The sequence below is a fragment of the Pterocles gutturalis genome, unplaced genomic scaffold, assembly GCF_000699245.1.
Source record: "Pterocles gutturalis isolate BGI_N339 unplaced genomic scaffold, ASM69924v1 Scaffold49701, whole genome shotgun sequence".
Taxonomy (NCBI): Eukaryota; Metazoa; Chordata; class Aves; order Pterocliformes; family Pteroclidae; genus Pterocles; species Pterocles gutturalis.
Window position 1 is genome coordinate 1 of NW_010107285.1, and position 13,199 is coordinate 13,199.

General features: G+C 37.5%; 1 protein-coding gene across 1 annotated transcript; it reads left to right on the forward strand.

Moving 5' to 3' along the window:
- Positions 1–451: 451 nt before the first annotated feature.
- FAM149B1 (family with sequence similarity 149, member B1) lies at positions 452–12,382 on the forward strand (the record flags this gene model as incomplete). The annotated part of the gene is made up of 14 exons (XM_010088040.1): positions 452–556; positions 1,110–1,242; positions 2,236–2,378; positions 3,015–3,134; positions 3,718–3,888; positions 5,621–5,805; positions 6,071–6,201; positions 6,779–6,832; positions 7,296–7,408; positions 8,056–8,265; positions 9,545–9,671; positions 9,998–10,123; positions 10,937–11,018; positions 12,309–12,382. Coding segments are annotated over 14 exons (1,774 nt in total), but the record flags the coding sequence as incomplete, so codon positions are not given.
- Between the last annotated feature and the right edge of the window lie 817 nt (positions 12,383–13,199).

The window sequence follows — 13,199 nt, forward strand, 5'->3', positions numbered from 1 at the left end:
CGGCCCGCGGGTGCGCTCATCGCTTAACAAATGCATGTGAGGGGGAACATGATTAAATCCCTCCAGTAAATATTAGAAAATACCGTTTCTCCTCACCTGCCTGCGAATAGTTTGGTGGCCACTCCTGTTCTATTTGATTATAAGTCTCCTACAAGGGTAATGATGTTGTGTCTGCTTTAGAGAGCTGTAGCCCAATTCAAAATATTTTAAGTTGAAAGGAAGACGCTGATTTCTAAGCAAAGACCTTTACCTCCATGTTTAGCCTAGAGTTAGTTTTGATGCTTTAATTCTAAAGCTTTGGTAACAACAATTAGCATGCTAAGAATAATAAATTACTGTGGTATGCAACTTAGCGCATTCCTTGAAAAGCACAAGAAAACCTCTCTAAAGCTTGGAAGCTCTGTAGAGGTTTATTCTTATAAGTAATGTCAAGTTCCACTTCATGTTTTAGACAAAGACTTCCAAAACATGCCTTGAGGCATCATCCACTGCCAGAACCACGAGCGGAGGCGTGCCCAGCCACACCCACAGCTGAAAACTACAGTGAGAGCTCAAGGTACTTGTCATAACATAACATGAATCTTTGTCTGGAGACAATGGCAAAACCAGGCAGTAATTCAGTTGGTAAGCTTAAGCTTTACCTCAGAACTGTATCATTGCAGAATGTGTCCTTCCTATTCTGGAAATAATAAAAAGTGCCTAGCTGTGTTCTGTTCCCAGCTCACCAATAGCCTGGGTCATCTAATTTTATGGCAGAAACAAGAGGAGAAAAGAGAAAAATAGTCCCCGAGTGGTGTAGAACCAGCATTAGAAATAGTCTGTAGCTTAACTAACATAATTCTTCAAAAATCTATGTTTTGCTTGACTTCTAGACTTCCCATGTCATTGAGATTACTAGGTATCAGTTGTTGTAATTACTTGTGTACTATGGCTTCTGCTTAAATGCCTCTGAAGTAAATATTTACCTTATGAAAACTCTCATTGCTAAGAACCTGTTCTGGTGTATCTATGCTTTTTTGTACAGAAAGAAAAGTTTGCTTACCTACTTTATTTGTCATTGTGTATTGTTGAGGTTTTTCTTTTTTTTTTCCTCAACATGTGCATTTCAGGGAGTCTGAAATCTGGAAGGAGTCAGGTGACCACTCTGTTACTCCAGCTGATCGTGGGAATTCATGGTCTGCTAGTCAGAGGTATGCCGACACCTCCACCGAAGACAGCTTGGGCTTCTCTTGGGGCTGTGATGTGAGTAGAACATAATTATCCAAGACAAATCTAGCACCGTGAGTAGAAAGACACTAGAAATACCATTGCAAATACATTTCAGGATAAAAGTGGGGATTGGACCTGTCAATAAATCATGACAGTGATTATAGAAAGAATACCTTTTTTTACCTCTTCCCCATCTTTCCTTTTTCCCAGGTCAAAACACATTGGGCTCATATTATCCAATTAATATTCTGCATTTCCATCTAAAGCTTTGGAAATGCAAATCATTTAATGCATAAATATATCTATATGACATAAGAAATGTCGTTGTTGCAGAATCCGAAACATGAACGGATGACTTTCAGACACTTCATGTGAGTTTATCAGACTTCTGAATACTTGCATGTTTGTCAAAATATAGTAAGCCCCTAAAATGTTATTTTCATTTAGAAATATCTGTCTTATTCCCCATCTACCAAGACAAAGTGTGCTATTGCTTTCTATGAGGTGAGATGGAAATGTTTAGATTTAAATTACCCAGGAACCGACCCCATTTTTTATCTACATGAGAACATGTAACAAAAGTCCTGAACATCCTTTGCTTTCAGTGTTTCACACCAGCCTGCGTTGCTTGTTGTTTTGCTGTTGTCCATGGACATTGCAAGCAACAAATTTTCCATTTCATTAAAATGTTGCTGAATGCTATCCTTCCTCTTCTGAATGACATTTTATGTAAATTACTGTGTCTTTAACTTCATATAATAATACAGATATTTCAGAATGTTTTAATAGTTTTTCTGCTGTGTCAATGTAAGCCTTTTATGTAGCTACCATCAGTCCTAACAGCAGTTTGCATCATCTCCGGGCGGAATTTGAAGTTAATATCTTTCTATGCAAAAGAAACAGAACTGTTCAAATCAGTCCCACTAAGCTTTAAACAAATAATTATCTTTTTTCAATTATGAAAAAAAATAATTAAAAAACCTCTCTGAATGCTATTCACGAGGTATTTATTGGATTTATTTGTAGGAATTCGATAAAGCTGCCACACAACAAGTTCAGCAAATGTTCAGACAAATTGATGAGCTTCTTTATGAGCAGAAAGAAGATGTCCATATTGAGGCACTGTGGGAAGAATGCCACCAGTGGACATCCAACTTTCCTCACCTCAGGTATTTTATTAATAGACTAACACTGGTACCATCACAGAGTTACAAAAGGGTAGGGATGGAAACAGTTGCTTTTTAAAACAACACTAGTAGCAGGGTGGGTTTGTGCAATTCTATAGTAGCTGGAGATAAAAAGATGACTGTGGTAGTTTACCTGCCATTGTCATTAATAAGCATTCTGTTATCTCAGGGTTGGTTCCTTGCCCCAGGACTATTGCTATTTGCAGCTGACTTGGCTTTAACATAACAAAAGTCTCTTAGAAAAGAGGTATGGGTAGAGCTAAAAGGTAGGTGCTTAATTTAAAAATCCTCCTACCCTAGCTCAGCTGTCCTTATGGCTACCTAGAAATGTAAATTTTAAATCTTCATTATGAGTACTTGAACAGTTTTGTCCATATTCAAAAGTCTTACAATCAGCAGAGCATAAAAAAGCAGGCAGAATTTTCTTCATGTACTTACCTGATCGGAAGGAATCTGTACCAGGGAAAACAACTGAAACCCCATTTAGCTATCACCCAGAAAACTGCGTAGCTTCCCTAGAGAATTTTTAGGATTTTCTGCTGTGTGTTCTTATACACTTACAATAATCTCACTTGCAACATTTTCTGATTTATTTATCCTTCGCTTTTGCCATGGCAGGGTTGTGGGGAAGCAGGTAGTGATCCCCACAGATGAAGGGTATGGATGGTATTCAAGTTCACCTTCTGGCAGTTTACGTTCCTCAGATGTAAGTTCACCGCAAGAAAAAGATTCTAATGAGTAAGTACCAACAGCTCATCCAGACTGTACCAAGGTGGGTGATTTTGGTCTCAGTGGACCAAAGTGGTAGGCTTCTTAAAATGTGAAGCCTAACTCCTTTCTGTTAGTCTGAGCATGCTTTTTTTTTTAGATTTTATCTAAAAGTAGTACATTCAGAATAGCAAGACTACATAGCTGTGCTTGTTGCTGACTATAGTTAACTGGTCAGTAAATGAAAACACCTTTGCTGCTGCTGACTTCTTAAGAATATGGATGTATTGTAGCTGGTTTTGTTGTTAATCATCTATTAAGTTTGTCTAGAACTTCAAAAATACAAAGTACTACATTAGTACTACTTTTGTTATTTAATGTTTTAGAACTTTTTTTAATTAGCTTTGAATTTTTTCTAAAGTTTCAAGTTCTTTAGCAAGAATTAAAAATATCCAGAGAGTTTCTACTGTAATGAGTAATTTCTTAGCCTCCCTACTGCTTGGCCTTAACTACCGTATTGTCTCTCAGCCTCTGAGTTCACCAAATGCTGCTATTTGAAGTGGAATAACAACTTACTTTCATTTCTGCTTTCTGAAAACTATCACCTGTTCAGATTTAGTGTTTTTGGCAAGAAGGTACCTCTTTCTGTTACTCCTGTTCACAAAAAGGCTGAACGTTCCAAGTCTCCGACCTTGTGTTCTTCAGAGAGCGAAGAAGATGAAGATGGAGTAATTGTTTCTGAAGGTGTAATGGAGGAATATTTAGCATTTGACTCCAGAGATGTGTAAGTATTGAATATTAAGATAGCACCTAGTCCCACTGTCCTGAAATTTCTGCTGTTAAGATAGAGATAAAGATACATAAACATATATTTGATTTTGATGTTGGTGGGTAAGCTATTTGATTATTATTTTTTATATATATCTCTCCTTCCTCTACAGAAGTTTCAAAAGCCTGAGGTTGATAGGGCACTGGGAATTCTCATAATCCCATCTCCTAGGAAAAATTATTTCATTAAATAATTTTTATCCTTTTAAAAATAATTTTTCATGCTAGCCATTTTTGTGCCTGGTTTAAATAGTTCATGCCACCATAACTAGAAGCCTTATTTGTATTGGCATATGTAATAAAACTTGTTTAACTGCTGTTTATTTTTTTTATACTGAGGATAATTAATTGTTGTTTGTCATGTACTAGCAGTGTGCTGCTTTGGTTTTGTACTGGGATTTTGGGTGGAATTGTACCTTTCCAGCTTTTCAGTGGTAATTTAAGAATTAGAGGGGATTTGATGCTTGCCAAGAAACAACTACCACTATTTTTATCTTAAGAAGAAAGGATTAAGGGTAGCACAAAGAGGATTCTTTTTGCCCTTTTACTTTATTCAACCCAACAATATGAACATATGGCCTGGCTAAGGACTCTGGATGGTAACGTCAGTTGCTAACTACTTAATTGGTTTTAATAAATAAAGCCATTTATCTGCATGGACCATGAGATTCAAATTGGTAGGTGATATGCACTGGCCAGACCTGAGAGATATTGCTGCAGCAAACAATATTGATGTCTTTATAATGGTAAAATGCTTTTTCTAGTGTTATCTCCTTTTTTTCATGGGGTTTGTAGCTCTTTGATGTTAAGTGCTAATTCAGGGAGCACATATGAAAGCTATAATAAATGTGCTTGCATCAGTATATTTTTCCTCCCTTCTATAGAGTTTCTTCTGGTAGATGAACATGAACTTTTACGAGCAGTCATCTTCCAGGTTTCACATTTCAGAATACCTCTTGCATTGTGGAAGGGTCTACAGCAAAGGCTCCTTGGTTGCTGTGAATTAGGGGTTTTGTGCTTTCTCATTGATTACACCTAATTGTCTAAAAGTGACTTAAGCCCTTGCACTGAGCACCTTCTGAGTGTTAGAGTTGCAGGCTGAGTGGCACTAAGCAGTCATGAGTAGTATCATTCCTCTTTCTTATCTTCAGAATTCTGTAGGTAGGTGGGGAGCCTAACAATGTGATGAACAAATATCACTGTAACTATTAATGTTTATTTTTAAATGGATCTTTCATCTGCTCTGTAAATTATTTATTACTCATGAAGTATCATTTATATTCATTCTGAACAGGGGAACCAAGGTGTGCAGTGATAAGGTGATTGTCTCAGTCCTTTCTCATTTAGGTCAGTGAGAGATTCTGGAAGAAGTAAAAGTTCAAGTGCAGAACAGAAACTTCTGTGCAAAGTACAGAAGCTTGCTTCTTTCAGTATTAGACTAAGTTATTTGATATTGCTATTTATTGTACTGTCAGTTCTCAGAAAACAATGTTATAAATATGAAACTTCTCCTCAAATAATTGTCTTCATGCTCTGTGGCCAGCTGCCTTGACCTCTTTCAGTTTAAGAGAAAACAGAATAGAAATGCAGCCTTAGCTGATGTTTTAATCATCTCAAATAAGGGCAACAAAAATACAGGAGACAAAGAAAATGTACTAATGGTACAGAAAGTACTCACATTTTTACAGGGAGGAGTTGCATGAGAGGAAAATTGGACTCTCCTGTAGTAGACGGAAATTGGGGTTTCCTCCTATCTCTCCGTATTCCTGCATGAAGGATTCTGTGCTGACATTTGTGTTTGATGATGTGTGGAGTGAAGTCCTAGGCTGCATGGAAGAATTAATCTGCAGACACTGGGAAGGGTCGGCCTCTGGTAAGGATCACAGTTAAACTGAAGATTCAAAAGGGGATTTCAGTTACTTAATTTTGCAAGGATGCAATAAGAGAGAGATGTATTCTTCAGGGGAAAAAAAAAAAAGGTTATTTACTTTGCTAACAGCGTGAGACATGCCTTCAAAAGATTTAACAGAGCTTACCATCCAAGAGGACTCTTTTAAAAAATTGAGATTCATAGCACTGTCCACAACTAGCAATGCCAATTGTCTGTATTAACAGGAATTCTCTGTTGTTTTACATAGATGATGAGAAAAATATCATAACAATAGAAACAATCAGAGCAGATGCCGGAAGCCCTTTGCAGTTTGATCCTCTGCCAGCGTTGTTACCTCATGTGCCACCAACTAAAATGCCCTCAGCGACATCAAATCTGGTAAGTATTTTTAGCCAGCTGGTTTGCGTAGGGATGAATCAATACAGCGCTACCTAAGCAAACAGATTCAATTATGTCAGGGGACTGTTTAGATACATAACTAGTTTGGATTTTGGATGAATGCTGACTGTCCTTTCTAGTACTTAAGTTCTGTTACTCCTCAGTTGCAAGTTTTAATTCCCACTTTTCTCTTCAAAACTTAGTATTTTATATATGTGTTGGACAACCATGTGGTGACTGTTCATTAATGATGTAGTTCTTTCTACATCTAATAATGCTTGAACTAAATTGTGAGATGAACAATTGCATGTGCAAGATCTCATTCTCACTAGCTAGTCTGTAGTTAACTCATCATGCAACAGAGGACAAATCTTAGTGCAGCTGTAAAACAGGTTTTTTTTTCCACAGACACTGAATTTGACTATATAATGTGCTTTAAATGATCTGCTCCTAGAGTGGCGAGCACCATAGTGTTATTCTGTTTATTCCATTTTGATTCAACTCTTTCCTTTTTATTTATTTCTCCTTTTTTTCTACCCCCTGCCTTTTCCTCATGTTCTCCTTACTGTATGTGTAGTGCCCAAAAACCAGATGTGGCCGCAAAAGCAAAAAGAGGAGAAAACCACCCCAAGTATGTATGCTGGAAAGATTAAAGATCCGGTATTTTCTGTTTGCTTTAATTATGGTGGATGGAATTTGATGTTTTTCCAGATCAGTCTGTATTCCAGGAAGGGATTTTGCAGTTCTGTTCTTGACATAAAATGTCAACATAGACTGAAAATCAATTTCATAACCCTTCCAATTATAGCCATTGTTGGAAGATCCTGTCATGAAATGAGAAGCTCAGTACAAAACTATTTAAGTATGACATAGCATGGTAAGATATGTTTTCTAAGCACTAGTACCATTTGCAAGAAAAATGGAATGCCAAGATGCTTATCTTAGCTGGGGAAAAAATATAACTGAGTATATATCTGGATGTCATGGAAAAAATTAATTTATTTACTCCAAAATTATTTCTAAGGACAATAATTGTAAATATGTGTGTGTGTCTGCCAAACAGTAATTTACTTACTTATTTTTTAAACTTTCAGGTAAATCTTTCTCAAGGGTCAAGTAGCGGCTCTCAACATAATCTAAAGGGCTTGATGGTGATCCATGGGATCCAGTTACAGCAAAGGAATCTGCCTACAATGGAAAAAACACTGTAAGAACTATAGATCGTCTCTTGTAAAGTAGAGCACTGTAATGGTGAGAGAGATTCAACCTTAAAAATTGTGAGATAACTTTCTACACTGGAGAAGGCAATTCTTCATTATTTTCCTGCTTGTTTATTTATTTGTCCTCTGTGAAACAGTATACTACTGGTACAGGTTTTCTGTTTGCTTGCTGCCGGTTTACCACTTCATGAATGGCTGTGGCATTACTGTTGGCACTAGCTGACATCCTGAAAAGAGATGAAGCTCAGAATAGGGTAGAGAAACTGGTTTGCTCAGTTCCTAGAAGTGGACCCGTGATACATTTAGACTGTGGGGGGTGAAAGCTGATGTTTTCAGTGTGGGTTTTTTTAATCTGTTCTGTGATTAATTTTTACTTTTATACTGGAATCTTGAATTGGAAAGTTTCTAGTTCAGTAAAAAAAAAAAAAGATAAGCTTAATTTTCCTTTTCCATCCCCTGTTCTTTTCTAATTTCGCTGTAAATTACTTTATATAATTATGCAAAAAAATGAAAACACATCATCTCTATCTACATGTAATATTGTTAATGTCACATGTAGATGTGTACTTTGGTAATAGGGTAATTATCAGTCATGTTGACCATATCTCTTCTGGTTTTGTAATTCTTTTGTTAGGGACCTGGATGACAAACGGCCAAGCTCCAGCTCCATCCTCTCTACCAGTGTGCGGCCAAATCATCCTCTAGAGCTCAGGACATCATCCCTGTCACGTTCCACGAGAAGGCAAAACCTACCACCACGTACCCTGCATCCCATCACCACCAGCCTCTCCCATACTGGGACCCCAGGGTCTGTGGACAGTGTCTTCAGGGAACTCGATTGTGTGTTTCAAAACCAGTTTCTCACTGCGAGTTACCATATTTGGAGAACACAGCTTATACAGAAAGCTTTCAGTTGAACAGAAAGAACATGAATTGTTTGATTAAATAAATTAACGGCCCAAGATGAACTTAAAAGTCTAGTTTTTGGAAGTCAAACTACCTGTTGCTACCTTAACCCAGACTAGGCTGTAAGGAAGGTGCTCATCTTAGGTTATCTGACTGACCAAAGGACTCTTACTGAACTCAGTTCAATTGTTAACATCTCCCCTTTATTACCATGTATGTTTAAATGTATATAGAGAGCACGAGGAAAGTATTTTTAAAAATGCTGCTTATAGTTTGAAGCTCTTCTAATGTGTTCTGTAAGAACATCCTTCCTTCAGTCAACTCCAGAATGCACATAGAGCTAAGGCCTCTTGATCAGTTCTAGCACTGTATCTAGAAAATAGATTATTCTTTCACATTTCTCCTGTGACTAATGTTTAATTGATTTTGTATTTTGTGCAATTAGCTTGGTTTAGCTCCCTTTAGGAGGCTTCCAAAAGCCTCTTGCACCTCTTCCTTCAACTACTCAAACAAAATATGGAGAACGTAGAAGCCTTGTTTTACGCCCAGATGTTTTATTTGACACTTGTAGTAAGTGAAAGAGCTACAATATGCATTGGCATTGTGTAGCTTTTTTTACTGTCTCAGCCTAAAATATGGGCCGCTGCTGTTTTCTAGGCTCATTGTTTATCTGCAGTTGCTAGGCTGAAGCTAGCAGTAAGCAGTACTTCAGCCCAAAGGGTATGAACAAAGAGCAGAAAATAACACTTTGTCTGGGAATGGGCAGAAAAGATACTACCATTGTATGGTAACTGCCTGTGAAGACACTTTTCTATATACACACCTTCATTCTGCAGTTATCAGTGCAGTGCACTGCACACTCGTTTGATGACGTGCATCGTAACGACCAACTAGCTTTTACATACATCTGTTCCCAGGATTTCTGCTGGGGTACTCAGACTCACTTTGCCTATATGCTTAATATTAAATATTCCGAAAACTAGAAGTGCTTCTTAACAGATGAAAAAGATTTCTGCCAAACTTCACCTGCTGCACAATTCCTCTTTTAAATACAGACTCCAATAGTCAGCCCTAGTCTTGTAGCTAAATTCTACAACCCTTGCTCTTAGTGTTAACATTGTTTGTCTACATAATGCCAAAGAAACTGACAATATTGTATGTGTACACAATGACAAACCTACTAAACTATGTTTTTTTCTGTCCTTGGTGCATTTCAGTCTGACTGCACATGAGCAGTTGACCTCACTCTCCCCACTGCTGCTAAACCGAAATAATCTCCTACCACCTATTACTACCACCAATGCGACAGAGCATGGGAGCACTGCAGGATCCCAGAGGCAAATGGTAATAAGCACAACAATTTTAGTATGGCACAGTGTAAAGTTGTAATTGCTGCTGATCAAATTACCTAACCCAAGAGTTCTAATTTGTTTGTTATCTTGTAGGTGACAGCAACTGAAAGAGATGCACAAAAAAAAGCTAACTTTTTTGACTAACAGCATCACTGATAGTTGAATACTTTTAATTCCAGTTAATGCCCGATTTTTTTTCTTCCCCATAACTAGATGTAGAATGATTGACTTGGAAAATTAGCTTTTAATCCCTAGGCTAATTATTTTAGATGTACTGCTGCAAGAAGAAGCAGCCATAACTGTTATTCTTCAATGCAGAAATCAAGAGGGAGCGCAAGTCGAGCTCACAGTGTAACAACACACGAAGATACCCACCAGCAGCTACAGGAGCCGCTTTTCTTACCTGGTAGTTTCTCCAGGCCTAACACAACCAATGCATTCTTGGTAAAGCATGGCAAATTATACCAAATCATCCTTAGTTACTCAACAGGGTGCTTTGGGGATCTCGCTATACTCCCGACAGCCTCCATATAAGCAATATATATATATAATCCAAGTTTGAGATGCTTGTGGAAAAAGCTAAGTGTTACTCTACGTAGAACATTCAGTCTATCGTCTGCACTGGTAACCTGGCATCTTCTGGGAAGGCTTAAGAACTGGGGGGTAGGAGAGGATGCTTTGAAGTTTTGCACAGACATTCAGAAGTCATTCCTGCAGCTGTATTCAGAAACACAAGGGAAGAGTCTTCATTGCTTTTTTGCACAAGTTTGCTGTACTATTAATGTCCAGTCTGTTTCAGTATCAAATGCTCTGGGTTTAATTTATTGAAACACCTGGTCTACTGATATCTTGTCCTATCTAACAAAGTATTTTTATCTAAGCTTTAAAAGCTGTAATTTCAACAGTAGCTTTTAAATAGCTGCTTGTTTAGTTTCTGTGTATACTTTCAACATCCTTGACTTAGCAGTTACGAGTGTACAAAATTTCTAAAGTCTATTTTGAAATACAATTTCCAGAAGTTGTCAGAATGCCTCTAACTGGCCCAGTGATGGTTCTAAGTAAGAGTGTTATAAAAGTATAATTATACTGCTAAAGTTGATTTAACCCTCCTTGAACTTGTGAAAGCTCTACTTAGGCCTTTACAACATCTTATGAATTAAGAAGTATATATGTTTAAGTACTTTGTAGCTGCATTATAATCTTGATGTTTAAATTTTTTTTTCATGCAAACTTAAATAACTTGAACTGTCTTTTCAGCCAGACCCACAGCACCGCCATTCTTGCACTGTTATTGATTATAGTAATCAATCTTGGACAAGGAGAGGATCAACAGGTTCAGGTATGCTCATCAGTCGTAGAATTTAGTAAGATCAAATGAGAGGCAGGCTTTTGGGACAGGGATGCAGTTCCTACATAGGTAATTACATTGAGGAGGTTTTTCAAAGTTCTATTTAATGTTTTAAAATTTCCTTTATACAAGTTTTACATGTGTGTCTAGAGTGTGTTTGGGTGTGGTTATTTATTACCATTTAGTATTTTAAATCATTTAAGGAAGCTTAATGTGATCAGCCCCAGTGCCTCTCATGTCAAAGTTAAGAGGAGTTGCCAATTTAAACAGGAGCTAGCTATACAGCTAAAAGAAATTTTATTATGTCCAAAAGACACTTATTTGCACTGTATCTGGAAGAGATTGTACTAGATCTGCGCTAGAATAACACTAGATCAACTCAAAGTATATTTTAAAGCCAGTAACTGTACCAGTCCAATTCAGATGCATACTCCGAAATCAAAATATGCTTGTACTGTTTAATGGGTAACAATTGGATGAACTTTGTGGAATGACTTAGCATAACCTAAAATGAATCTCATCTAAAGTTACTTATTTTTAATTGATCAAAATACCAAGGCAGCAGGAAGGCATTTTTTGTTTAGGATATAAAATGCATACTCTTCTATCCAGTTTCCCTTCCTTCTCTGCAAGGTCATCTCCTTAATTTGTTTATGGTTAATACACTTTGAAAATAGTCATCATATATGCTTCAGAATAGCTACACAGTCACAACCAGCGTTGGGGCTCTTTTTTAATAGGAAGCTGCAAGACTAAGTTGCACGTGTGTACACAAGTGTTATAGTAGACCAATGAACCTTACTTATTTCAACTTTACCTTCAAAGATTTAGGCTTTTCACCTCATGGCACACACAAGGACTAGTCTAGTCAGTTGAAAGGGATTAGAGATTACAGCAGAGCAAAAGTGAACTTTTGTGCCCTGGAACAGCTTTTCTGAACACTGTCTTTGTGACTGTCACTTCAGTTCACCTTAAGCACTTCCTGAGAACTTAATTTTGTATTGATGCTAAGTATCACCTCCACCTGGAGCAGGGAAGTTACACTGGATTCCTTTCATCACAGTGTTTTGGGATCCCTTACGGAGTTGTCAGAATTTCACACATAAAAATATACTAACAAGACAGGATTGAAGCTGCAAAGGCTTCAAGGTTGATAGCCATGTATTACAATAAAAAGACAAAAAAAAAAAAAAAAGCATTTTAGTTTTAAACTAAAGAAGTATTTGGTACTTTTAATACCTTCCAGAAGTCTTAAAGTTGTACGTGATCTCTGTTTATTAGGTCTTCAGCTGTGCAGTTCTGTGAAAGCCCACACTCGAAGTGGATCAGTCAAAAAAAGCAAACAGGGGTTCTGACGTGCCATGAAGAAGTATCCATCCATCACCACGTTCTCAGCAACGTCAACATTGTTTACAGAGAGTTTTCAAACACCCTTCCTTATGAATAGTTATTTTTGTATAAATCTAACAAGCAGCTGCCAAAGATTAGAAGCATTAGAAACATTCCATTTTCTACCAATAGAAAAAGGTATATTCCAGTGGAAGGGTGTGTATTCTCCAGCGGACAGTGAAGCCTAACTCCTAGAAAATCCAGCAAACGCTCTTGAGTCATTGCAGTTTCCCATTACTGGCTTGTGACTGGTTCATCTTCTTACAGGCAGGTGCTGCAGAACCTGCTGGTTTTTCCATTAGCTCTACAAAAGATTAACTAGGCCGTCCATAGGAGTAGTAATGTAAATTTTATAAAGCTATATTTGTATGTTTAAAGCAATATTATACTACCAAAAGCAAGCACTGCACATGATGCTGCTTCTACAATTGACTTAGACCTAGGTTAGGTTATGAATCCTGTAGTAACTGCAGCAGATACTACCACAGTAGTGTAAAAATAAGGTAGCACACCAGAACTGACAGCTTTAAGGGTAGCACAGCACGGACTTTTCCTGTGTTACATACTTACACCTCTTCCTCAGTGACTGAAGAAGGTTTAAGAGGCAAAAAGGAGCCTCTTACTACAAGTAGCTCCAGACAGTATTCCAATAAAGTACATGGTCTTCCTGGTGAGATATTTAATGATAATTTCACAGAATAGCTCAGTCTCCCTCTCTAAAAATACCTGCAATTATACAAGATTTCTGCACTCCGCCATGAAGTTCCACAACCCACAGGTGCC